The 27,114-nt window shown below is 43.1% G+C and overlaps 1 protein-coding gene and 1 pseudogene across 1 annotated transcript in view; one reads left to right on the top strand and one right to left on the bottom strand.

Annotated features, from left to right (window-relative positions):
* ALDH8A1 (aldehyde dehydrogenase 8 family member A1) overlaps positions 1 to 7,124 on the top strand; it is a 31,909-nt gene extending 24,785 nt beyond the window's left edge. Inside the window, exon 7 of the mRNA XM_008006964.3 lies at positions 5,492 to 7,124. Within this exon, the coding sequence (XP_008005155.3) occupies positions 5,492 to 5,944 (453 nt within the window). The 3' untranslated portion in view covers positions 5,945 to 7,124. The remainder of the gene's footprint in view (positions 1 to 5,491) is intronic.
* Positions 7,125 to 25,308: 18,184 nt separating this feature from the next.
* On the bottom strand, positions 25,309 to 26,398 carry LOC103240334 (protein MEMO1-like; annotated as a pseudogene).
* Positions 26,399 to 27,114: the final 716 nt, after the last annotated feature.

Here is a 27,114-nt window from a genome sequence, read left to right as displayed (position 1 = left end):
GGGCAAAATTGCGGTGGCCTTTGTGCAACATTGTGGTTTTGGTAGAGTCTCTTGTGATAGTTTTTGTTATCAGGCAAATATGTGTGAGGACTCTGTCCGTGGCAGATGGTAGCAGAGGACTCAGTTTGCAAGTTCATGTCCCAGTAGCACAGGCATACATGTGGAAGGGACACCCTACTCTGAGTTTCTGAAGATGTGTCCCTCTCTGGCCGGCCCTCCTTCTGCCTCAGCCCAGCTCCCTATTTGGATTTTGTCAAGCAAGTTCTTATCTGAATCCAGACTAAGACATGCAGGGAGAGCTTGGTTTCCCTAGGGCTCACCTTGTTCTGGCCAGCTCCAAGCTCTGCAGGCAGGGAATCAGGGGACCTAGAGTACTTTGCTGGGCTTGACCACAATGACTCCCAGGAATAAGATTCTCGTTTCGGAGCGCCTAATATTTTTACAACTAATTTTCATCCCTTGCACTTCCCTAATAATAAATTTGCCTTAATGTAGTGCTTACATCACCCCATCTCATACACCGTGTTTTTACCAACCCCATCTTCCCCTAAAGGAAGGAGAAATGGGAAGGCCACTATTCCTTATTTCTCATTCCTCATTATTTCTAGCATCACAGCTGCAGAAGCTGTGGACAAAAACCAAGATTTCTAATAGATCTAAACCACTTATTATATTCAATATTTTTAAAACTTGAAATATTGGCAAAGCCCTAGACATGGTGCCAGCTTCTCCTGGACGTATCTAAGTCCAGAAATGCCATCTTCTATTGAACCAAATTATGCCTGAAAATCAAGCATCTGTTTCACATGTTAGTTGTATTGTCTTAATATCATTTCAATTTAGTATACTTAGGTGCCATGGATCACTTTGGAAATGATGAATCTTAGCAGTTACCAATTTTTTTTCTGACCACATTAAAATATAAGGCCATAAACTCATATTTATCTTTTAAACAAAACTTTTGAAAGCCCCTAGATATTTTTACCATTGAACACTTTCTCTCTTAGTCAATTTTTCTTTTCTTTTCTTTTTCTTTTTCTTTTTTTTTTAAATAAATCTTCGTTGGGCATGGTGGCTCATGCCTGTAATCCTAGCAGTTTGGGACGCCAAGGCAGGAAGATCACTTGAGCCCAGGAGCAGCCTGGGCAACATGGTAAAACCCTGTCTCTAAAAATTATACAAAAAAATTTAGCCAGGCGTGGTAGTGCATGCCTGTAGTCCCAGCTACTCAGGAGGCTGAGGCAGGAGGATCACCTGAACCCCAGGAGGTCAAGGTTTCAGTGAGCTGAAATCATGCCGCTGAATTCCAGCCTGGGCGACAGTGAGATGCTGTCTCAAAAAATAAAATAATCCTTCTACTTTGTAATAATTTAAGATTTATAGAATGTTTCAAAGATAAGGCAGAGAATTTTTATATCCACTCACCCAGTTTTTCCTGTTGTTGGCATCTTACAGTCCTAAGGTACATCTGTTCATGCTAAGAAACCAGCATGTTACTATTAACTCAACTGAAGACTTTCAATCAACTACTTTTGATTTTCTGCTTGATCCTTATAGAAAATAATTTTTCAGCAACTATTCTTATTAAAACTAAGTATAGCTAAATAGTTTGTACTCATCTCAGAAAGCTCCAAAATTCCACTGCTTCAAAGGGGAAAGATTTTGGACATGGTTAAAAAGTTATTCACTGTTAGATCGGGCACAGTGGCTCATGCCTGTAATCCCAGCACTTTGGGAGGCTGAGGAGGGCGGATCACTTGAGGTTAGGAGTTTGAGACCAGCCTGGCCAACATGGTGAAACCCCGTCTCTACTAAAAATACAAAAATTAGCTGGGCATGGTGGCTCACACCTGTAGCCCCAGCTACTCGGGAGGCTGAGGCAGGAGAATCTCTTGAACCCGGGAGGCAGAGGTTGCAGTGAGCCAAGATCACACTATTGCACTCCAGCCTGGGCGACAAGAGTGAGACTCTGTCTCAAAAAAAAGAAAAAAAAAAAGAAACTTATTCACTGTTGAAAACTTGAAAATGGTACTTATCAGCAGCCAAGTTTTTTAAGAGAAAAACAATAAGGATGGTATTTCCATAACCACAGCACATCTAAAACTGCTGGTATCTATGTAGCTTGCCTTGTTTTGTCATCCTCTCTGTTCGATCCCTCCCACATAGAGTAGGACTGCTCTCAGCTCTGCCCGCAATGCCTCCTCTGTATAAAGCCTCAGGAGGATCTACCTTCTGCTGGGAAACAGCCTGCTGACCCCATCTTCCTGTGGCTTAGAGGATCACTGGGCATCCGCCATCCTCACTGCTTCACTCTGAGTGTGTGCACAGATGAAATGAGATATGGCTTTACACTGAGTGAGCCTCCCACCAGCTGGGCTCCTCATGAGGCTTTCAGCTGAGTTCTCGTGAGAAAGCCCTGCTGTCTCTGCCTTTTGGGAGAGAGCTAATAGAAACACCTAGAGAAATGTTAAGTATGGCCTCTTCAGATTGTGACTCTTCAGTTCTGTGTGCCAAACCATCTTTGCTGGAGGAGGCAGCGGCTGCCCTCTGCTGATGGTCATCTTTCCTCGTGTTACCCCAGAAAGCTTTGGGGCTGAGTGCCCAGGAAAATCGGGCTGCCATCTGCATGCCAGCCCTCTCTGCCCCTACTGTGTGTTTTTGTCTTCTCCAAATCAAATTGGCCATGTGGAGTCTGGAGTTTTCGTGTCCATCCTACCTCTGCGTGATTGCCGCAATAGGTGGCAATGCCGTTGGCAAAAGAATCCAATTAGAATATGTACAAGTTGGTTTGTAATGGCTGAGGGCTCAAGGACTTACGGAGATACAACATGCTCCTAAATGGAGGTATGATTTCCCAGGGTCCCAGTGACTCCATGGAATGCTTAGTAACCTGCAGGGGATTCTATCCTTGTGGATTGAAGATAAGGCTCCACTTGCCTTTTCGCAGGGTTGCTTTTTGTTTTTCTTTCTACCTCCTGAATCCTTCCCTACTTGACACTCTGGAGGATCTGGCTGTGTACCTGTCTGCCTAAAGATGCAGGCAACTATATAGAGAGAATTCTGCCGGGTTTACAAGGAGACTGGAGGCAGCACAGAAAAAGCTGACGGGTGTATTCCCTGCTAGGGCCAAGATTCAGACCTAACCAAGGCTCACTGTTGCAGTTTCCTGTCCCCTTTTATCTGATAAAAAACCTGACCTACAGAATGAGGGGTGTCTCTGAGGTCTCTCTGCTAATAAGTGTTGGGTCAGTCATTTCATTGTCATCACCAACATCATCAATAACAACAGAGGCTGACAGTCAAAAAGGCTTACTATGTACCAGGCATTATGCTAAATCTTTTCTATATATTGTCTTATTTAATTCTCTCAAGAGCCCTATGAATTAGTGACTGTGGTAATTCTATGTTTCAGATAAGGAAACTGAGGCATAGGACATCTAAAAGCCCTCAGCTAGTAAACGGGTGAACTGGGGTTTGAATACAGCTTGGCTCTTGGGGTTACTCTTCTAACCCCTGTGCTCTGATTTTATGTCTAAAGCTACTGAGTACTAACTATTCTCTCTCCTGAAGAAAAAATTTTATAATAATTTCTTACATTTATAGCATATTACTAGTCATGGTTTTGTTCTCCGCCCCCCCCCCCCACCAGAATTTATTGAAAATCTCTGTTCCCAAGCTGCTAGGGTAGATATCATCTAGTCATACTTTCTCTAGGAAATGAATTCAATTAGTGTGTCACCTTAGATATTAAATGTTTTGATAAGTTCACAATTTGAAGACTGACACTTCTCTTTATCTTTTATTATTCCAAGAGCTTCTGAGAGATAAATCATGTGATCTCATTCAGACATAATGGTCTAAAGCCAGGTACTCCTTGTGCTGTGCTGAATCATTGATGAAGTCCAGCCACTGCATCCCAGCAGGACCTCCGGACAGCTGCACCTCAATTCCCCTGTTCACACAGGACACTTACCTTTGGAACCTTTTAATTAATGTGGATGAGTTAGTTTCAAAAAAAGAAAGAGAGTAGGGATCAAGAGAGGTACAAACTTATTTTAGTTTCTACCCACAAACTAGAATAGCATATATTCTGGGAAAACTTCGAGATCACTATGGATGTTGGAGGTGGAGGTTAATGGAAGGGAATATAAATCTGTACCAAATGTTCTACTTTTTAAAAAAGTCTTGAGCTGGGTGTGGTGGTTCATTCCTGTAATCCCAACACTTTGGGCGGATCACCTGAGACCAGGAGTTGAAGACCAGCCGGGGCAACATAGCAAGACCCCATCTCTTTAGGAATTTAAACAAAATGAATTAGACATGATGATTTGTGTCTATAGTCTCAGCTACTTGAGAGGCTGAGGTGGGAGGATCTCTTCAGTCCAGGAGTCTTCAAGGCTGCAGCAAGCCATGGTCGTGCCACTGCATTGCAGTCTGGGTGACAGAGTGAGACACTGTCTCTAAAAAATGTCTTTAACTTCATGGCTTATTAATTCTACAAACCTGGAGCAAATTTAATAATAGAATAATATTACCTCTATTTTACATGGAAAATATACATATAGTTCTACACTGAATATAATTCTACACTGAATATAGTTCTACACTGAATACAGTTCTACAATGGAGTTCTAACGTAATCCTGGGGCAGAATTCTCGATAGATAAGTAAAAATCCAAAATATTATTGTGAAATTTACCCTGTCTTTGGTTTGCTTCTTTACTGTTGTTCTACATTTTTAATTTTTAGGACTACTTTTACGCTTATCTTTTGCTTATAATACCCCTTGGGGTAGAAAAACATATAAGTGTGACTTCAACAATGTTTATTTATATATGTAATTATTACGAGTTAACTTGCTACATAATTTATTTCCCATTATAGTTAGCTAAAATATATTACCTAGGTGTATTTTCAGAGTATATTCAGTAATGAGACTAGAAATTAGAAATGATTTGTTCTGGAAGCTCATCTATTAAAGGGCATTCTGGCCTTTAACTAAATCTTACACATCTTTTTCTTCCTATTTTCTGCAATGGACATAGCTTCCAAAAAGGGAGAAAATATTCTTCGTGTATTTAGCTACAGAATATACATGAGTGTGAATTCTAACTTTACTGTTTATTAGCTCTATGAACCATTTTTATTTTTCACACTCAATTATACTATCAGCAAATAGAAGATAATAATAGATTAACAATAGCTAATAATGTTTTGAGGCAATCAACTGAGGTTGTATGAAAAGCACTTATCTGAGTTCCCGGCACTTAGACATTAAATAATTACTTCCCTCACTTATGTATGAAAGGTGAATGCCCAAATGATGCTTGGAGCACCTCTGCCCTCCTGCTTAGCAGCTGAGTGATAAGATAATTGACCCTAGATTTCTTAGGAATGACCTTCTGAGCCGATTAGAAAACATTGAATTTTCTGCTGATTTGTGTGAAGCCACATGGTAAGACATTGCTAATTATGATTTTTACCCACGCAGGTCAGAAGTTATGTCAAGAGAGCCCTTGCTGAAGGTGCCCAGATTTGGTGCGGTGAGGGGGTGGATAAGTTGAACCTCCCCGCCAGGAGCCAGGCAGGCTACTTCATGCTTCCCACGGTGATAACAGACATTAAGGATGAATCCTGCTGCATGACGGAAGAGATATTTGGTCCAGTGACGTGTGTCGTCCCCTTTGATAGCGAAGAGGAGGTGATTGAAAGAGCCAACAACGTTAAGTATGGGCTGGCAGCTACTGTGTGGTCCAGCAATGTGGGACGTGTCCACCGGGTGGCTAAGAAGCTGCAGTCTGGCTTGGTCTGGACCAACTGCTGGCTCATCAGGGAGCTGAACCTTCCTTTCGGGGGGATGAAGAGTTCTGGAATAGGTAGAGAAGGAGCCAAGGACTCTTATGACTTCTTCACTGAGATCAAAACCATCACCGTTAAACACTGATCTGTGCTAATGGTGGAGCTGCTGTGGCCGATGCCTGGCTGCTGGGATCAGTTGTTCAACGTGTTGGATGAAAATCACGGCATGAATTCCAGCTATGCCTTGACTTGGCAGAAGGATATCTCTAGCTTATCCTCAGTTCTTAGTAATTTTGCCCACTAGTGAAGAGATACTGTCTATTTTCAATGTGGACTCAGAAGAAAAGACTTCTAAGTAGGAAGACAGAACAATGATGCCAGACAGTTGTCAAGCTTCTCCCAGGTTATGTTTTTATGGTGTTTCTTTCATCATCTTCATTGAACTCTTTGGAATCTCCAGACAATCAGATTATTTCATTTGCAAGTATATGATAAATTTTTAAAAAATCTACAATCAGGCACAGTGCCTCCTGCCTATAATCCCAGCACTTTGGGAGGCCAAGGCGGGCGGATCACTTGAGTTCAGGAGTTCGAGATCAGCCTAGGCAACATGGTGAAATCCTGTCTTTACCAAAAATTTAAAAATTAGCTGGGTGTGGTGCCCTCTGTCTATAGCCCCAGCTACTTGGGAGTCTGAGGTGGGAGGATCACTTGAGCCCGGGCTGTTGAGGCTGCAGTGAGCCATGATCATGCCACTGCATTTCAGCCTATGGGACAGAGTGAGACCTTGTCTTTAAAAAAAAAAAAAAAATGCTACAAACCCAAAAAGAAACAAAGAGCCATAATTTGCCATCTTTGGAGAGATTATGGAGATGTTCTCCTTGTCTATTAACCACTAGCATGGCTAATTGATCTTTGATTGTACCTCATTACGTAAGGGGGCAGTGGATGTCTTTGGAATTTGTTAGGGGAAGCTTATGTGGTAAGCTCTACTAAATGTATCTCTACAAGGATGAAGAAAAAATAACTACTACTTTTGGAGGAAACTTGGAACAAGAAGAGGACATAGTTTGATCTATTCCTATGGTCAAGTCCAATCAATTCCACTTCTTAGTGTGTGCATCTAGTGAGGCTTACAACTTACTAACCCCGAAAGAAGCAATAAATGTTAACAATTTTAGTAACCAGTATGGCATGTATCTTATTTTTGAATGCCTTCCTCCTTATCCCCATCCTCTTAGGAATATGGACATTTTACTAAGTAATAAAGATTTCAAATGCTTTTTTCTTTTTTGGATCCCCAAATGATCACAGGAGAAAACTGAGGTTTATAGAGGTCAAGCAGCATAACCAAGGTCACACACATGGTATGGGTAGAGGTACGGTTTGAACCCAGGACTTTCAGGCTCCAAAACCCATGATCTCTCACCTGCTTCCACTTGCCTTAGCTGGTGCTCAGGAAGCAGTGAAGTACCTGTGGTTCCTGGCACACATGGTGTTGCATCTCCCCTCCACGTTTCCTTCTTGTTTTGCCTCCCCCATCCTCTCTCCTACCCACCTCCACTTCACGGCCCTTGCTCAGTAGTCATGCTACTCAGGAACACCTCCAGCATGGGCCTTCCTACACCAATGGGAGTGATCTGTTTGCATGTCTGTCTCGTAACTGGACAGGAGTGTCGAAGGCCAAGGCTGCTGGTACTGCACTCTGAAGAGTCTCAATTCATAGCATAGTGCCTGGCATACAGAAGGTGCTCAAAGCAAGTTCTGGGAAGGGAACAAAGTCTTCCTGGTGCTCTGGGGTATTTGTTCCATGGTTTGTGTGTGTGTGGTTGAGGGTGATGAGAGGGGAAGACCAAGCTTTATAATTTTGCTTAGGATTTCAGATATATTGGCTTACTTGCAAAAGTTGAGAAATAATAGCCAGCCCCTTTCAGATCAAGTGATGGTGTTGGATGATACCTGGCTCTTCCCTTTTCCTTTCCTCGCCTCTTCTCTTCCTCAGCTGAGTCCCCTTGACCTTAATCACTTTAGTGAAGAACCAATTTGAACATCAGCAGGAGGAATTTCAGCAACTCCAGTCTCTAGGAATCTGCATCTTCACTCTTGTAAATGGGCTGGCCGAAGCTCATCCTTATTCCTGAGACCCAAACCATATCTTGATTCCAAATTCTAGCAACTGACTCCTTGCTCCCTGTGCCTGCACAGCCACCTTTCACCGGCTTGTCTTGGTCCAGGAGACTGTTCTCTCCAGGGCTCAGCGTCAGCCCTGCTCTTGTTGGTTCCTGTCTTGGCCCTGGGTCCTGCCTGCGGAGGGGCCTGCTTCCGGCTGACAGACATCCTGGATGCCATTTCCCTACTTCTGGGTCTTTTGGATCTCTCAAACTCCTCCTGAGCTCACAAGGCAGCCTCATTAATGCCTATTTGAGCAAATGCTTTTCCTCCAATCAACACTATTCCATCTGTCAGTTGTTATAACACTGTCTGAGTCTTAGCAGTAGAGCTAGAACTTCCCTAGTTTTGTTCCAGCCCCTACAGATCTGAGACTGAACTCCTCCCAGGCCATCCATGCGGTCTCAGGTCCCCACAGCAGCGGAGGCACCACTGCATTCTGTGCCTACACTGCAGCAGAGTCCCATGGGACTGGTGTGTCCTGGCTTGGGGCTTCCACACCCCTGCTGTACTGTGCTCAGAACCGACGAAAGACAGAATTGGGGTGAGGGTGTCCACAAGGGTTTTATTTTTAAGCCAGTTGATGGGCATATAAGTGCTCACTATATTATTTCATAAGTCAGAATTATTTATATACCAAAAAAGGAAAGTGGATCATATTGAAGGGACAGCCAGGAACAGGCTGAGAGGAGAAGTTGAGAAAAGGTGGGAGAGACTCCTCCTGGCAGAGCCCAGAGGTCCTAAGCTTGAGGCTCAGGAATGGACAGCAGCCGAGGAGCAGTGCTTCTTAGACTTGGAAGTGCTCCTGAATCACCACGGATTCTGTACAGAGTTGGATTCAGTAGTTCTGTGGTGGGACCTGAGATTGCACTTGGAGTGTCGAGGAATTAGAAGACACTGATTAGAAGACTAATTAGGCACTAGATTAGTGCCTCCTCTCCTCTTCCTAGGTTTCGGGAGAAGCTGGCTACATTTGCTCCCTGCTGGAAACACTAGATTAGAAGAACTTCCCAGGAACGCCTCTAATGGGGCTCCAGGCACAAAGCCTGAGATAGCTCAGGACCTTCCATGCAACACTGGGGAGGAGGAAGGGAGAGGCAGCCCCGTCTCAGAGTGACATGCACTGCAAAATGTCACCACCCAAGGCAAAGTCCTCCTCACTGGTAGTTAATGAGGATGCAAGATGAACTCTCCACACTTCTTAAAAGGAAGCTTCTTTGCTTCAGAAAATGGGGATTTAGTCCCCCATTCAGCAATGGGTCTTATGGGTAAACTGTTTTTCCAAATTTCAAAAAATAACTTTGTTAATTACCCATGCCAATCAACAATATCATTTTTTTTTTTTTTGTCGTTGTTTTTCTTTGAGTCAGACTCTCGCTCTGTCACCTAGGCTGGAGTGCAGTGGCACGATCTCGGCTCACTGCAACCTCCATCTCCTGGGTTAAAGCCATTCTTGAGCTCAGCCTCCTGAATATCTGGGATTACAGGAACCCGCCACCACACCTGGCTAATTATTGTATTTTTAGTAGAGACAGGGTTTCACCATGTTGGCCAGGCTGATCTCAAACTCCTGACCTCAAATGATCCACCTGCCTTGGCCTCCCAAAGTGTTGGGATTACAGGCATGAGCCACTGAGCCCAGCCAACAATACCATTTTTATTAAAAAATTACTGGCCAGGCACAGTGGCTCATGCCTGTAATCCCAGCAGTTTGGGAGGCAGAGGTGGGTGGATCACCTGAGGTCAGGAGTTCAAGACCAGTCTGGCCAACACGGTGAAACCCCATCTCTACTAAAAATATAAAAAATTAGCCATACGTGGTGGCACACGCCTGTAATCCCAACTACTTGGGAGGCTGAGGCAGAAGAATTGCTTGAACCCAGGAGGCGGAGGCAGCAGTGAGCGGAGATTGCACCACTGCCCTCCAGCCTGGGAAATAGAGCGAGATTCTGTCTCAGAACAAAACAAAACAAAACCAAAAATACCCAACAACAAAAAATGTACCAAGCAACCAAGACTTATCAATTTTTTCAGAGACACTAAAAAGTTGAATGAGTCCCCTCAGAAAGATGTGAGGGGATAGCGCATTTATAATTAAGAACAGGCTTCTATGAAAAATTAGCAAGCAAACAACATGAAAGGGGTCTGAGAAATTAAACAATTGATTCTCCAAATAAATTTTAAAAATTTATAGAATTGAATCATTAATAGGGCTGAAAACAAATTAGTAGTCTGGAAGATAAAGTTGAGAAAATAGCTCAGGATGTAGAGAATGACAGAAAAGGAAAAATCTGAGAGAGCTGGCAAGATGCAGGATAGTTCTAGAGAGCTATTAATATGTAACTAATTCAAAATGTAAAAACAACGGCAAAAATATGGAACCAGCCTAAATGCCCATCAACCAACAAGTGGATAAAGAAAATGTGGTATGTATGTGTGTGTGTGTGTACATATTTTATATGTATACATACACATACACCATGGAATACTACTCAGTCATAAAAAGGAATGGAATAACAGCATTCACAGCAACCTGGATGGAGTTGGAGACCATTACTCTAAGAGAAGTAACTCAGGAATGGAAAACCAAACATCCTATGTTCTCACTTATAAGTGGTAGCTAAGCTAAGGCATAAGAATGATATAATGGACTCTGAGTTTCCCAACGGGCAGGGTGGGAGGGGCGTGAGGGATGAAAGACACTGGGTACAGTGTCCACTGCTCGGGTGCTGGATGCACCAAAATATCAGAAATCAGCACTAAGTCACGTATCCATGTAACCAAACACCACCTGTTCCCTAAAAGGTATTGAAAAAAAAGAAGACAAACAGGGGGAAAATAACCAAATAAATAGAAAAATAAAATTTGTCTGAACTAGAGAAACTCTTTTTAGATGGAAAATACCATGTTTCAAAAAATACTCGGTGGAAAATTTTAAATTACTAGTGTAGGCTGAGTGCAGTGGCTCACACCTATAATCCCAGCACTTTGGGAGGCCGAGGTGGGAGGATATCTTAAGGTAAGAAATTTGAGACCAGCCTAGCCAATGTAGTGAGACCCTGTCTCAAAATATTAAAAATAAAATAAAATAAAAAAATCCTAGTGTAAGGCTTACAGAGTGAATCAACAGGATACCTACCCCCTACCCCAAAAAAGCACATAAGATTGTCATCACTCTTCATTAGTAACATTGATGCTAAGAGACAGAGAAGGAAAACTTCAAAGTTCTCAAGGAAAATTATTTCGAACCTAAATTTATATGCAGCCAAACTCTTATTTGCGAATGAAGGTACAATACGATATTTAATGACTCCAAAATTCTCCCTATTTATCCTTTCTGGTATGACTTGGGGATGTAATGCAGCAAAAGGAAGCAGAATTCAACAGAACAGAAGAACTGCCTGAAGAATGAAATGAAAATAAATTTTAAGTTGTTAGATATTAAAAAGAGTCCTAGAAAGCTATTGGCTCAAGTTAGGACAGGGAAGACAGGACGTGGTGATTGAAGAACATCTTTAAAAAGAACATGGATTTAAAAATATGGTTTAATAATCTGGAAGATCTTAGATGTATGAAAAAGCTAAAGGGGAACAGAAATATGCCACCCCAAAATATGCTACTTTGGCACATTGATTGTTTTGAGCTGAGGGTAATTAAGAAAAAGCAGACACAGGAAAAGCTATTTTCCCCCTATTTGCCTAAAAGGAGAGCATAACATTCTCTTATGATAGTGTTCTCTCCTGTACCAGGACAGAAAGAATAACCTTTATTTCTGGAGATGGAGATGGTGCTGAGATGTCTGCATAAACAAACCTTACAAAATGACATTTACCTTCACTGTTTTTTTCCCCCAGATATTTACCTTCCTACAATTTATTGGCTCTAAAGGCCCAAACCCCCTCTTCTTTGTTAGTCATTTCTCAACAATTTACCACTTTTTGTTGAAATAGTACTTAAGGCCCTAAGACTAGCCACTTCTTTGGATTTTTATTTCTTTTCTATGGAGCTCCCATGCACATAAAATGTAAAATAAAATTTGTATGCCTTTTCCCCCTGTCAATCCGACTTTTGCCAGTTTAATTCACAAGGCCCGACTGAAGAGGGTAGAGGAAAAGTTTTCCTCTCCTACAGAAATAAGATAAAAAACATGTTCGTCTACTTTGTGTTTGTCAAGCATGGATCAAACTCAAAACTTTACATTTGCCATGATTCTAGAACTAGCACAGGAATAATTTTTTTAAAAAAGGAGGAAAAGATGGCTTCAGAGTTTTTAGGAGCTAAAATTAGAGGTTGTGGATGACATGATTAAGTACTGGCCCCAGGGACTTTTCTGGTCAGGATGTTATCTCCTCATTAAATGGTCAGATCATCCTACTAGAAGGCTTCATTTTATAAGAGAAGAATTCATTGCTTTAATAAGTTTAATCCAAAACACTTGAGTCAGTAAATTCCTACAAAATATTACTCCATACTCCCAAGTTGACTTTTTTCTTGTTAGATTGATTTATTAGTACCTACTCTCCCTCCTAAGTTTTCAACTACAAAGTATTATTTTCTCTTTCAAAGCCCAAGCACATACTTTGGAGAACATTATAGAAATGCTGTGATTCACTCTATGAGTTATAACCACAGTCTCTCAATCACGTGATGGAGAGTAGAGTCCTGGAGAGGGCTATTCAAGGGGTAATGAACTCTCTAAATATGATTCACTTGAGCAGTGGGCTGGGCCAGGCCATACCGGTCTTGGTGGCGGTCGGAGGGCTCTGGCTCCATTCTTCACTCTTTGGGCCATAGTCCTTGCCAAGCAATAGGCGCCTGTTAGCAGATTTTGCACTGTCTGGTGAGCCAGGGCACTTGGCTTCCATAGTCTCACTTAGGGGATGTGTGGGTGCTACTCAGAAATCAATAAAAACTAGAATAGCAATTATAATTTGGTTTCTGCCTCATTGTAAACAAGTGTGTCATTTCTCCAGGACATAGGACAATTACTATAGTGATTTTGATTTTTATTACATTCAGTGCAGCAGATTTTTGTGGAGTCTCTATGCTGTCCACGGCATTGATCTTGAATCTGTAGGGATAAAATAAATCCTGGCATACATCTAATATGAAAAATAATCTCTGCCTTCAAGGAGTTTGCACTCTTTGAAGAATGGAAGAGTGTCGGAATGCATTTTCAGAGCACTGAAGCATAGAGATGATGCTTATGTATATTTAAAACTGTATAAACAATAGAAAAAAGAAAAAGAAAAAATGGGACTGGGATGCCTTAAGATTCTTCAGAATGCAGAAATGAAACGTTGCTTTCTGGATGGCTAACCTCTAAGGCAATCAAAATAGAATATAAATAGCTATCTATTGCTGCCAAGGCTTAAATCATTTTTCCAAATTGTGTTTGCCAAGACAAAAGGAGGTATTTTCTGTAGCACAGGAGAGGTGAATGAGAGGATGAGTGGGTTGAACAGTCCTGAGTAATTAATTATTGCATTTATTTAGGTTTCTGCAGCTATCTATCAGGCCCTTGGCTTAGGATAGCAAATGATAATGAACAGTCAAAAGGCAGAAATAGCAACATGCACCCTATCGTGCCACAGGAACATTATATTCTTTTTATACACAATACAGTGCAAAGGTTCAGGGAGAGCGAGAAGTCTGACCTGAAGCCATTTTTCCACTACTCATCATTTTTGACAGTTACAAGAAATTCAGAGAAGGGATTTTCTTGTCTAATTATTTCTAACCTTAAAGTTCAGGGAGTCAGTCTTTCTCGAGATTAGGATGCACTAAATACATCCTGAGGAAAGGGTGCAGTACATGTTCTGCGAATACTGTCCAGGAGCTGTGAACTCTCTCCCTTTATTTAGGATATCAGAGGGAGGGGCAGGAGAGGGGAGGAGAGTTCAGTCATCTCAGCTTGAAGCAAGCGCTCGGTAAGCACTTTGGTATCCCTTCCATGGGGGACCGTATCACTTCCATCCCCATGACTGAACTCAACCTGAATGCAGACCACTAACTGAGTCCAAGTCCTAAGCCTCAGAACCCCAGGTGTTACTAGAGAGAAGCCCTCAGAGCTGCTTTCTGGTGGATTATTAGTAGGAAAATGCATTTCCCCTAAAATACCTAAAATCAATGCAAAGAGGACCTCAGAAGTATGTATTTTGCTGAACTTGAAACATCAGAGAAATTGTTCAAAAATCCCCTGAAGAGATAAATATGCTGATATTCAAATTTTTACCTATCTTGATGATTCTCACATGCTTTGATTTCTCAAGGATGTTGAATGAAAATCAGATTTCCTCTATTAGAAATTCATGAGCGCCTGCTGCTTACTTCCCAGTGGCAGTCCTTGGGACCTGATATGTAGGCACTTTCAAAAGATGCTTCCGGAGAGCATTTTATGCTCTGTGCAGGAATCTGCTCCTGCGGGCAATCGGCACCTGTAGTCACAGAGCCCGAGGCTCTGGGGCTGTCACATAAATTGTGTAGAATCAGAGGCTGCTCCCCACACAGCAGCCCAACCACCCCAGATAGCCCCACTCCACCTTCAGTTCCCCAGGGAAGGGGTTTCCACCCTTTCCTGCCATTCCCTATGTCTGAGCTTGAAATATTAAAATAGAGTACTGGTTTCACATATAACTCAATGCCAACAGCTGTAATTAAGAACACATAGAGGCCAGTTGCTTATTATATGTAGGCAGGAGCTCCAAAATACTTAATCAGAATTTGCAATTAGTTGTCATTGTCCTCAGAATACCTCTACTTCTTGTCTATTTCTATAGGTTCTGTATATTTTGTATTCTAGTTCTGTTTAGGAGTTGTTTGCTGTAAGATCCTTGGAGAGCCAATAAGCTTCTCCGTGCCTCAGTTGTTCATCTGGCAGTGGGGAGAGAGCTACACAGGGTGATTTCAACATCCCTGGCAATTAACCTTGTTATGATTCAGTGACTCCATGAATTCTTAATATTCCAGGAGTACTTTTCAAGGCTTTGTTGGAAATTGTTGAGTCACACTGGAATGAATTGCCATTATGAGACGAGGTTGGAATGTTCTGATCGCTCCAAGGGTAAGACTGGACTGAGGAATGTGGAGGAGGGCTGCGACGAGGTGTGGGATGGGAAAGTCATCATCAGATGCATGGAGCTGGCATATCCTAGGCCAATAGACAAGATTAGGCAGATTCCCAGCACCTGATGAATGGCCAGCTACAATCGGAATTACGATTCTTCCCCGAAGAGCGGCCTATGATTTGTTTGGCAGAAGACTCAGAATCGTGATGACGATGATTTGCACCGGCCTTTGGGTGAGTCAGCACTGACACCAGGCACCGACAAGCTTGGCAGCAGAGACTGACAGTGACTGTTCTGGACTGTTACACGCATTTCAGAAGGCTTGCTGTAGATACCTAGGACCAAAATATCTTCCCCACACTACAACCCGAAACCCTCATGAACAAAGCCTGAAGTGAGAGGCTTGGCCCTGGAACATCTCAGGGGTGAATCTACCCTATATTAATGGAGTCATAGTCAGCTGCGGGCAGCCCCAAGCAAAGAACACTGGAAATTCCCAGAAGATAAGCAGATCTGAAGCAAGGACCAATGGCTTTGAATCAATCTTTCTTTCTTTCTCTTTCTTTCTTCTTTCTTTCTTTCTTTCTTTCTTTCTTTCTTTCTTTCTTTCTTTCTTTCTTTCTTTCTTTCTTTCTTTCCTTTCTTTCTTTCTTTCTTTCTTTCTTTCTTTCTTTCTTTCTTTCTTTCTTTCTTTCTTTCTTTCTTTCTTTCTTCTCTTTCTCTCTTTCTCTTTCTTTCCCTTCCTTCCTTCCTTCCTTCCTTCCTTCCTTCCTTCCTTCCTTCCTTCCTTCCTTCTTCCTTCCTTCCTTCCTTCCTTCCTTCCTTCCTTTCCTTTCCTTTCCTTTCCTTTCCTTTCCTTTCCTTTCCTTCCTTCCTTCCTTCCTTCCTTCCTTCCTTCCTTCCTTCCTTCCTTCTTTTTTTAAGATGGAGTTTTGCTCTTGTCACCCAGGCTCGAGTGCAATGGTGTGATCTCAGCTCACTGCAACCACCACCTCCCAGGTTCAAGCAATTCTCCTGCCTCAGCCTCTCAAGTAGCTGGGATTACAGGCATGCACCAACACGCCTGGATAATTTTTGTATTTTTGGTAGAAATGAGGTTTCACCACTTTGGCCAGGCTGGTCTCGAACTCTTGACCTCAGGTGATCCGCCCACCTCGGTCTCCCAAAGTGCTGGGATTGCAGGTGTGAGCACCGCGCCTGGCCAAAATTGTCTTTCAAAAGTCTGAGCTCAGTGGCTTATGGGAATATCTAACATGGATGGCCTGAAGGCAGGTGGAGCATCCTAGACCAGCCCCTGGCATTCCCTGTGCCAGGCAGAAGGGAAAGAGTAGTGCAATGGGAAGTTGGTTTCCAGGAGATCTGCCTCTCCAGGTCTTCCTGCTGAGCAGCCGGCAGCACTTGGGGCACGAGAGGACATTGTTCTCCTTTGACCTCATCTGGAGCAGGCTTTCCAGGTTGTCTCTGGGGAAGGTGTTCTCTCCAATGTCCCTGGGTGTATCATGACACCAGATAATTTCACATTCCTTAAAGCAGCTGGGGATAAGAGGGCTAGAGACCTGGGATACCCTTGGAGAACATGGAGCTCAACCTTCCCAGTTCCCACTCCCAAAGCAGCAACAGGAGTTTGTAAATACATACATTATTATTTATAAAAGGCTTATTGTGACATGTAAAAAAAAAAATAAAAATAACCTTAAGAGTGCCTAATGATGCAAATGAAAGTAAAAGTATTTCTCTCCGTGTTGAGCTAAACACTCCCCTCTCCATCCTTAATTGTTCTTCCCAGAATTGAACCATTTAGAAATAGCTCTGGATTTAGGTCTTCTATGTCTCCTACACAACAGAACTAACCCATATGTGGCCGCACATTTCTGGCCATATCAACTTCAAATAATACACAGTTTTTCAGTTTCCTACAATGAAAAGGTGTGAAATTCAGTACACGTACCCTACCTCATCCCATCTGCAACTCCCCTTCTAATTTTTATTAGTTACATTAATATTTTAAGACATTTGGCCAGGTGTGGTGGCTCATACCTGTAATCCCAGCACTTTGGGAGGCCGAGACGGGTGGATCACCTGAGGTCAGGAGTTTGAGACCAACCTGGCCAACACGGTGAAACCCTGTCTCTGCTAAAAATACAAAAATTAGCTAAGCATAGTCCCAGTTACTTGGGAGGTTGGGACAGGAGAATCACTTGAACAGGAGGCAGAGGTTGCAGTGAGCACCATAGCATTCCAGCCTCAGTGACAGAGTGAGACTCCATCTCAAAAAATATATATATATATTTTTATTTGTATATAAATATATTTTCTATAAATATAAAAATATATAAATATAAAAATATTTATATAAAATATATTTATATAAAATGTATATTATATATTTTTATATTTAATAAATATATATTTTATATTTATATATAAATATATATTAAGATATTTAACGGTTCCATGGATAACTTTAATATGTATAAATTTTAATCTGTTGATTTATCGAGTTTTGACATTATCTACCTTCTTATTCTGTAAGATGAGGAAAGTAGATGGTAACCACCATCCCAGGCCTCCATCTTTTCCCTTCTCAACTCACCTGCTGATTAATTTCATTATCTAGGCTAGTAACTTCTGTACTCTGTTCTGTAATTTTAAGTTAGCTTTTTGTACTTTGTCTACAGCTTGACTTTAAATAAAGAAGGATAAAAACCAATAAGAGAAATTCATAATATTAAGATAATATACAGGCTGGGCGCAGTGACTCATGCTTATACTCTCAGCACTTTGGGAGACTGAGGTGGGAATATTGCTTGAGGCCAGTTCAAGACCATTCTGGGCAACATGATGAGACCTCATCTCTACAAAAACTAAACAAAATTAGCCGGGTGTGGTGACGTGCACCTGTAGTCCCAGCTCCTCGGGAGGCTGAGGCGGGAGAATTGCTAGAGCCCAGGAGGCTGAGGCTGCAGTGAGCCATGATGGTGCCACTGCACTCCAGCCTGGGTGACAAAGTAAGACCCTGTCTCAAACAAAAGATAAGATAAATATTAATTGCAGAATCAAATAGTATGTAAGGTCCATAAAGATGGAAAGACTATTTTATGTTGCCAAAAATATCCACCCAAAAAGGTGAAAAAAATGGATTCCTTTTACTTTTACCCTTCTATTTATCCAAGTCATATCACATTTCAGTTTGCTCTTCTTATCATAACTTCTGAATAGCTTTTCCTTTCTGTTTCCTTAAATGGATAGAATAGACACATACCTTGGAAGGGAGGGGAAAAAACTTTCCTCTATCCTGGTAGGTTTTGTGTCTGGGACCTGCAGATTAGACTGACAAAAGACAGATTAACAGAAAACAAAAAGACATATAGGCCGGACACCACGGCTTATGCCGGTAATCCCAGCACTTTGGGAGGCCAAGGTGGGTGGATCACTTGAGGCCAGGAGTTTGAGATCAGCCTGGCCAGCGTAGTAAAACCCCATATCTACTAAAAATACAAAAGTTAGCCAGGCATGGTGGCGCATGGCTGTAATCCCAGCTACTCGGGAGGCTGAGGCATGAGAATTGCTTGAGCCTGGGAGGTGGATGTTGCAGTGAGCTAAGATCATGCCATTGCATTCCAGCCTGGGCCACAGAGCAAGACTCTGTCTCAAAAAAAAAAAAAAAAAAAAAATGACATACAATTTTATTTAATATTTACATGCACAAAAGTCTTCGTAGAAAAGAAGATCCAAAGAAATGGTTAAATTTGGGGGGCTTTATACAATCTTAAAAAAAGGTAATAAATCATGGAGAAGTGATAAGAGGAGGAGTGTGGGCATCTAGGGATGATAAGTTTGCTTACCAAAGTTAAGGAGGTAGGGGCTGGTCATTTTAGGAACATTAAACTTTCTCTGTGGAACCAGGTAGAGGGCCTACAGGAACAAGTGCCTGTCGTGGTGTGTGCTCGTGTGGACACCTACTCTGGGTGTGGGGATTTGGGAAGCCTCCTTACCTTCCCTCATTACTTTCTCTCCTCCTCTTCCATTTTCTTCTCCTCCTTCTCCTTATTTTTATTTTTTGGTATGTTTAACATTGTAACTTTATTTGTCTACAGATCTCCGGGTTTTAAAAAATATCTGCGCCATCGAACATTTTTCACCCTCCTCCCTCTCTCCTACCCTTAAGTATTTCTTCGATACCGTCGGAACAGCCTGTACCCAGAGCTTGGATCATGGGCTCCTCAGCAATCTGTACATGCATTTGTGTCACTGAGTAGTGCTAAATAAGATGAAGTGTTAAGATTACGGGGATCTGTATTAGGTTACAGATCCTGAGACATCATGTGAGGTGGTGTGACGACTAACGTTCCCTGGCACATTTTCCTAGCTTGGCCTTTCTGCAACCTGTGCAGTTTTCAAGGAAATGGCTGAGTGGTTTTGTTCTGGCTGAGTGGCAGGGAATGGGGACATGTTAGGAGACACCCATCTTATCTTCTTTTCAAATTGCGCTGAAGATCCAAAACAGGAAAAAAAAGTCCAGCCTGGCTGGTTGTTACCATTGACACGGCATGTGAGCTAACTCATGCTGAAATTCCCTCCTAGGTACAGTGATTGCTAAGATGTCTGGGCAAATATAGGCTCCTTTTTAGCTAAGTGTTTCCTTACATGGAGCTGCTCAATACTGAAAATAATCGATGTTTTTTACTTTTCTACTGCCTTGAGGGCCCTGGTGTGGGTCAGCGCTGGGCTGGGAGCGTGATGCTGCTGAGAGTTGAGCAGAGAAACCCGGTGGCTCTCCGCAGCCTGTCCCCGCAGAAATCCTGGCCGACTTCAGGAAGGGGAAGTGGGTGAGATCTGGTCAGATCTCTTTGTATATCCTGACCTAATCATCATAGCCCTTGGCCCCCTGGTCTATGTCTCATGGTCTCTGTCCCCCTGTAGACAGTATGAGTTTCATCAGGCTGAAGATGGCTGATCAAAATAGCATTCTGCAATGAAGCCAAGGAAATATACTGAGTACAATGACGCTCCTTTATTTTCAGTACAATGAAAATAAAATCCTTCTCTAATCATGAATTATTTTTGACATCTGAATCTGAGCTCACAAATCCCAGTTTGCAGAGCTAGTTTTATTTACTTGGATGCAGTGTGAAAGAGTCCCAGACCAGGGGTTTAGGAGAGGTGGCTCTGCTGTGTTTCAGGCTGGGGCCTGGTGGTGCGACTGGGCTATGGCCTGGTTGTTGTAGGAGACCAGTAAGGGGCAGGACCCTGCATTTGATGTTCCCAAAGGACTGAGGTGAGTGCTGAAGGGTAGGACACCCAGCAGAGCTCTGATAGGAATTGAGAGCATGACTATGGCAATGACCATGAGGGGGTGGTTGCTGCAAGCAGGGGGAAGCAGAAGGGCACCTCCTGTCTTAATAGGGCCAGGGCACTACAGTGGGAAGCAGGAGAGGTTCCCAAATTCTGGCAAGCAGAGTATGGCATCAGGAAACCTGGTTATAGACAGCAGGGCTCTGCTGAAATTCAGGGGTGGGGCTCTGATTCCCAGCAGGGAGATAGGAAAAATGCCAGGCAGAACCCCAGTGCTAGACAGTGATGGGAGCACCAGCAGGGTTATCCAGACAGGGAGTTTTTAACTACGTTTTCAGGGAACTTAGAGAGTCTTATCTTACTGACCTGTTATCAGAACTGAGGCACCGTGTCAGGGATAAGCTAGCTACCACATTGACTTGAACCTGGAGTCCTTGAATCGTTCCTTTCTCAGCCCAGTAAGGCTCAGCTGGGCTGAACCTAGAGGTGAAGGTCAAGTGGATGATGTGTGTGCAGAGGAAGGGAAAGAGGTGGGGCAAAAATGAGCTACAGATGCTGGGACCTTGCCTAAGTCTGATACTTCTTGGTCTAACAGGGCTGTTGTGAGTTTAACATTAGGTATGGTATATTAAAGCAATTTCAGAAAGAAAATTCATGTGAAAACTCAGGTCAAATAAGAATGGAGGTTTTTCCATAGAAATTTTATAAGACAGAGATGCAAGGGCAACTTCAAGCATAGAACTTTTGTCTCAGCTGTCTGTTTTTCTGAAAAAGCCCTTTCTTCCTCTTCTAGGCCTCTATAACCCCTACTTAGTCTACTGGTCTTTTACTATTATTATTATTTAGAGATGGAGTCTTGCCACGTTGCCCAGGCTGGTCTTGAACTTCTGGGATCAAGCAATTCACTGGCCTTGGCCTCCCAAAGTGCTGGGATTACAGGTGTGACCCACTGCACCCAGCCATACTAAGCTTTAAAAACTCATTTCGGGCCGGGTGCGGTGGCTCATGCCTGTAATCCCAGGACTTTGGGAGGCTGAGGCAGGTGGATCACCTGAGGTTGGGAGTTTGAGACCAGCTTGACCAACAAGGAGAAACCCCGTCTCTGCGAAAAATACAAAATTAGCTGGGTGTGGTGGTGCATGCCTGTAACCCCAGCTACTGGGGAGGCTGAGGCAGGAGACTTGCTTGAACCAGGGGTCGGGGGGGGCAGAGGTTGCAGTGAGCCGAGATTGTGCCATTGTACTCCAGCCTGGGCAACAAGAGCCAAACTCCGTCTCAAAACAAAACAACACTAAAAACCTAATTTCAGTCACCCTTTTCTGGGGAAACCTTTTCTGCATCCCTGACCAGGTGGCATCCTGCTTCAAAGTTCTCAGGTAGCTGAGTTGGAATTTTACGTATTTTTGCTCTAGCATTTAATTACTACTGGCCTCTCCCACTGAAAGGCATGTTTCCTGAGGATAGAGGGCGTGTCTGTCCTTTTGTTGCTGGGTCCATAGACTTAGCCCAGTGCCTGGTATATTTTAAGTGTTCAGTTAATATTTGTTAACTGACTGAATGAATATTTTGAGGGAAATAAAATTTTTTTGTAGGAGAAAGCAGGAGCATTACTGACGGTATTTAGTATTGTAGAACACTTAGGAAAATAGAACACCCTAGAAACATATTTCAAAGACCCCCAAGATATCTGAGGAGACAAGACTGGAAGGAATTGTAAAGCCTGGAAATACTGACAGCTATGGCCTTATATCTTTGGCCCAGATTTGACATAAAAATAAACAAAAGTGAATCTAAATAGGTTTTTAAAGGAAATTCAAGTTCATTTACAGGATAAATAGAGGGTACCACAGTCCTATCCTGTTTTCCCCTCTCCCTACCCCCTACATTCTGCATCCTGTCCCCACAAATGTATTAAGTTGTTACAAAAATAAACACTGGATGCATTCTTTTTAAATTTTATTATTATTATTATTATTATTTTGGAGAAGGAGTCTCACTCTTGCCCAGACTGGAATGCAGTGGTGCCATCTCAGTTCACTGCAGCCTCTACCTCTTGGGTTCAAGTGATTTTCCTGCCTCAGCCTCCCGAGTAGCTGGGATTACAGGTGCCCACCATCATGCCCAGCTAATTTTTGTATTTTTAGTAGAGACAGGTTTCACCATGTTGGCTAGGCTGGTCTCAAACTCCTGACCTCAGGTGATCCTCCCACCTCGGCCTCCCAAAGTGCTGGGATTACAGGTGTGAGACAATGCACCTGGCCTAGATGCCTTCTTTAAGGAGGAAATAAGTTATGCCCATAGCTAGAATGGAGGCTGTAGAGTAGGGTATCCCTTATTTAGTTTTGATGAATGTGAGAATTCTTTGGTTTCCAGCAGCAGAATCTAACATTGGCCATGGTGTAAATTGCATAATCCAAGGGAAGTGTGGAAAACCAGGCTTGGAAATGAATTAGAATGGAAACATCTCTATGTAGCCAAAACTACGATTCAGACTTGCCTGGGTAGAGCTGTGTATATATTTTCTAAAAGCCTATTTCATTTTTATTCTATTTATCAGGTTGCTTGGGTTTCAAGTTCTATGAGAAAGCAGTTGTTTGGGTTGTTTCCTGCCCAGAGAATCTTAATACTTCCACCAGACTTTACTCAATGGGGAAGATAATTTCTTAAAAAAAAAAAAAAAAAAGGTGGGCTGGGCGCAGTGGCTCATGCGTATAATCTCAGCACTTTGGGAGGCCAAGGCGGGCGGATCACAAGGTCAGCAGATCGAGATCATCCTGGCTAACATGGTTAATCCCTGTCTCTACTAAAAATACAAAAAAATTAGCTGGGTGTGGTGGTGGGCGCCTGTAGTCCTGGCCGCTCGGGAGGCTGAGGCAGGAGAACGGCTTGAACCCGGTAGGTGGAACTTGCAGTGAGCCAAGATCGTGCCACTGCACTCCAGCCTGGGCAACAGAGCGAGATTCCATCTCACAAAAAAAAAAAAAAAAAAAAAAAAAGTGACGTGCTATTTCCTAAAAAAGGAAGTAGGAGTGCAGGGCACCATCAACAAATGAATGGATGAACAAAAGGTTGTACATAGAGATGAAATAGGATATTATTCAGCCTTAAAAAGAATTGAAATTCTGACACACGCTACAATATGGATGATCCTTGTAAACATTATGTCAAGTGAAAAAAGTCAGAAACAGAATCAATACTATATGATTCCACTTATATGAGGTTGCCAGAGTAGTCAAATTCATAGGAACAGAAAGTAGAATTGTGGTTCCCAGACCTTGGGGAAGAGTGGAATGGGAAGGGAGAAAGTTCTGGAGATGATTGATGATAATGGTTGCATAACAATGTGAATTTATTTATTTATTTTGTACAACATGGGTAGTAATTGACTATAACTGGAGATTTATTATATATAATACAGACCATTTATAAATGCAATTTCTTTATTGAAAAGCTTCCACCGTTTTTGTTTTTGTACAATTTGCAAAACTGTTCTGAAAGTGGAATATATGTGCACAAGTCTGTGAAGAGTGCAAATTTAGGATATGGTAAATGCTTTACAAGTTACTTTCAAAAAGCTGTCTGCCACAACCGAGCCTTTACATTGTTATCTTTTTTTAATCAAAATATTTTGATGCCAGCCTTCCTTCTGAGAGGTGACAGTGTGCTAGCAGTCCTCACTCTCAGCACCTCCTCGGCCTGGGCGTCCACTCTGGCAGTGCTTGAAGAGCCCTTCAGCCCACCACTGCACTGTGGGAGCCCCTCTCTGGGCTGGCCCAGGCTGGAGCCAGCTCCGTCTGCTTGCCGGGAGGTGTGGAGAGAGAGGTGCCGGCAGGAACCAGGGCTGCCTGTGGTACTCACAGTCCAGCGTGAGTTCCGGTGGGCACAGACGCGGGCTCAGCGGCCCGGCACTCTAAGCAGCCAGCCGGTGATGCCGGCCCAGGGTGGTGAGGGGCTTAGCACTCCGGCCAGCAGCTGTGGAGGTTGTGCTGGGTCCCCCAGCACAGCCGGCCCACGTGCACCGGGCTGGAATTTTCTCCAGGCCTCAGCTGCCTCAGGACCTGCAGCCTGCCATGTCCGAGGCCCCACCCTCCGTGGTGGGCTTCCATGTGGCCCAAGCTTCCCTGACGGGCACCGTCCCCTGCTCCCTCGTGCCTGGTCCCATTGACCGCCCAAGGGCTGAGGAGTGCTGCGTGGCTCAGGACTGGTGGGCAGCTCCACCTGCAGTCCCGGTGAGGGATCCACTAGATGAAGCCAGCTAGGCTCCTGAGTCTAGTGGGGACTTGGAGAACTTTTATGTCTAGCTAAGGGATCGTAAATATACCAATGAGCACCCTGTGTCTAGTTCAAGGTTTGTAAATACACCAACGGGTACTCTGTATCTAGCTAACCCAGTGGGGACTTGGAGAACTCTTCTGTCTAGCACTCTGTGTCTAGCTAAAGGATTGTAAACGCACCAATCAGCACTCTGTCAGAATGGACCAATCAGCTCTCTGTAAAATGGACCAGTCAGCAGGATGTGGGTGGAGTCAGATAAGGGAATGAAAACAAACAGGCTGCCTGAGCCAGCAGCGGCAACCTGGTTCCCCTTGCAGGGTGTGGCAGCTTTGTTCTTTCATTCTTTGTAGTAAATCTTGCCGCTGTTCACTCTTTGGGTCCACACCAACTTTATGAGCTGTAACACTCACCGTGAAGGCCTGCAGCTTCACTGCTGAAGCCAGCAAGACCAGGAGCTCACTGGGAAGAATGAACAACTCCAGATGCGCTGCTTTTAAAAGCTATAACACTCACCGCTAGGGTCTGCAGCTTCACCTCTGAAGTCAGCGAGACCACGAACCCACCAGAAGGAACTGCAGACACATCTGAACATCTGAAGGAACAAACTCTGGACACGCCATCTTTAAGAACTGTAACACTCACTACACAGCTTCATTCTTAAAGTCGCAAGACCAAGAACCCACCGTTTCTGGACACACTACCATTGCCCTAAACTATAAAGCATTTTTTAATGAGTTGAAATCAAGGAAGGACTATGCCTACTAGAAAAAAAGAGAAGAAAGTTCTATTAGTTTGAGGTTTCATAATCCCCCCAAACCAGGACCAATATCTTGGTAAAGGTTAGGCTAGGACCCTAGACTGAGTATGAGAATGTGCAGGTGGCCTCCCTGAGGATTCAGAGCTTCAGTGGACCGTGAGTGCTCCAGCTGCATAAGTGCTGAACTGTCTTGCCAATTTCTACACTGGTTTGACTGGGCGTAATTCAAAAACGAAAAGCTCATATTCTTCCATTTTTCTGGAGCTCTGTGATAGCATTTAATAATACCCCAAAGGGATGTCTTCCACATATAATATTATGATATTTCCTCAAGTAATTGCTAAAAGATATAGGGTCTAATTCTATAATACACCCATTTTATCTAGATACTCAATGGATCTATAAGTCTCCCCCTGGGATTCATCATAGTAACTGTAACGAAACCTTTGACACCAATGGCAAAAATCAGAAGAAACTACCAAGAAATTACTAGGATCCGCTAGATATTTACTGAAGAGTTTTCTGAATTCCTGTTCTTTTGACTCACTCAGAGCTCCAACCAGAATAGGGATAATGGTAAACTCATCCTTATGGATTTCCATGGCTTTACTTGTGTAAGGCAAATGCATTTCAATGCTATGTTCACATTTTGTCTCAGAAACATGCGTTCAAACATTCCTGTCTTCCACAGTTCTCTGTAAATCTTTTGGTCAATATGAAGATGATGCAGAGATGTCCTGTATATATCCACACTGGAAAGTGCACATTGAGAGAGGGACACATGATGAGAAGGCCCAAGGATGAAAATTCTCTGGGTAATAGACGAATCCACTTGTTTATAAGCATGGGTAGCACAAGACCCACAGTACGTATATCCTGCATGGAGTGCAATAATGACTTTAGCAGGTCTTTTTGTAGACTGTACTTGTGAAAGCCAACCTTCTAGCTGTGCATTCAGCTGTGGTCCTGAGGCTGAGTACCAGCTCCTAGCATGACTGACTTCCCGGCAGACCACTTGATTGGACATCTTGACGCCTGTGCCACGTATGGTGCACGAGGATAAATCAACAATGTGAGTATATTTAATGCCACTGAACTGTACACTTAAAAATTATAAATTTTATGCTACATATATTTTACCACAATAAAAATAAAGAGCCAGAGTTAATCAGTGTCAAGACATGGAGACTGGAAGGTCATGGTCATTGGAAGAAAAGGCCATCTGGACTCCTGCAAGCTCCAGCGTTTCTGTGTATCTTTGGGCAAGTCCCAAAACCTCCCTGAACCTCTTTTTTCTCAAGGATAACAACACCGGCCCTATTACCTACTTCATAGGAACTGGATGGTACTGTGAAAATATTTGGTAAATGTTAAACATTCTGTACAAATGGAAGGCATTAGCGTCTGAGGGGATGGAAAAACTCTTTGTAAATCCGTATGTCAGTGGCCTGGGTGATAAGTGGAGATCACCATCCTTAGGTTAGTATTCCAGGTGGATTTAAAGGGTTTGAACAAAAAAATCAGAGCACAGCAGGAAACAGTCATTTATGTACATGCTACAAAATCTAAATTGGCCTGAATTGCCCTACTGTGCTGCCACTCCATTAGGGCTTTACAACCCTCGGTGGAAGGCTCAGCCCTATCCATAACTTCGTGAAGCAGCTGGTGTTTCCAGCTCAGTGTCTCTAAATGGCCTGGCCAACAATGGAGCTGTTAATGAACATCCATAAAAAGCCAATAAAGGGTGACTGT

Source organism: Chlorocebus sabaeus, chromosome 13, assembly GCF_047675955.1.
Source record: "Chlorocebus sabaeus isolate Y175 chromosome 13, mChlSab1.0.hap1, whole genome shotgun sequence".
Classification (NCBI taxonomy): Eukaryota; Metazoa; Chordata; class Mammalia; order Primates; family Cercopithecidae; genus Chlorocebus; species Chlorocebus sabaeus.
Note: the sequence above shows the minus strand (reverse complement) of the source record. Positions and strands in the feature narration are given on the sequence as shown.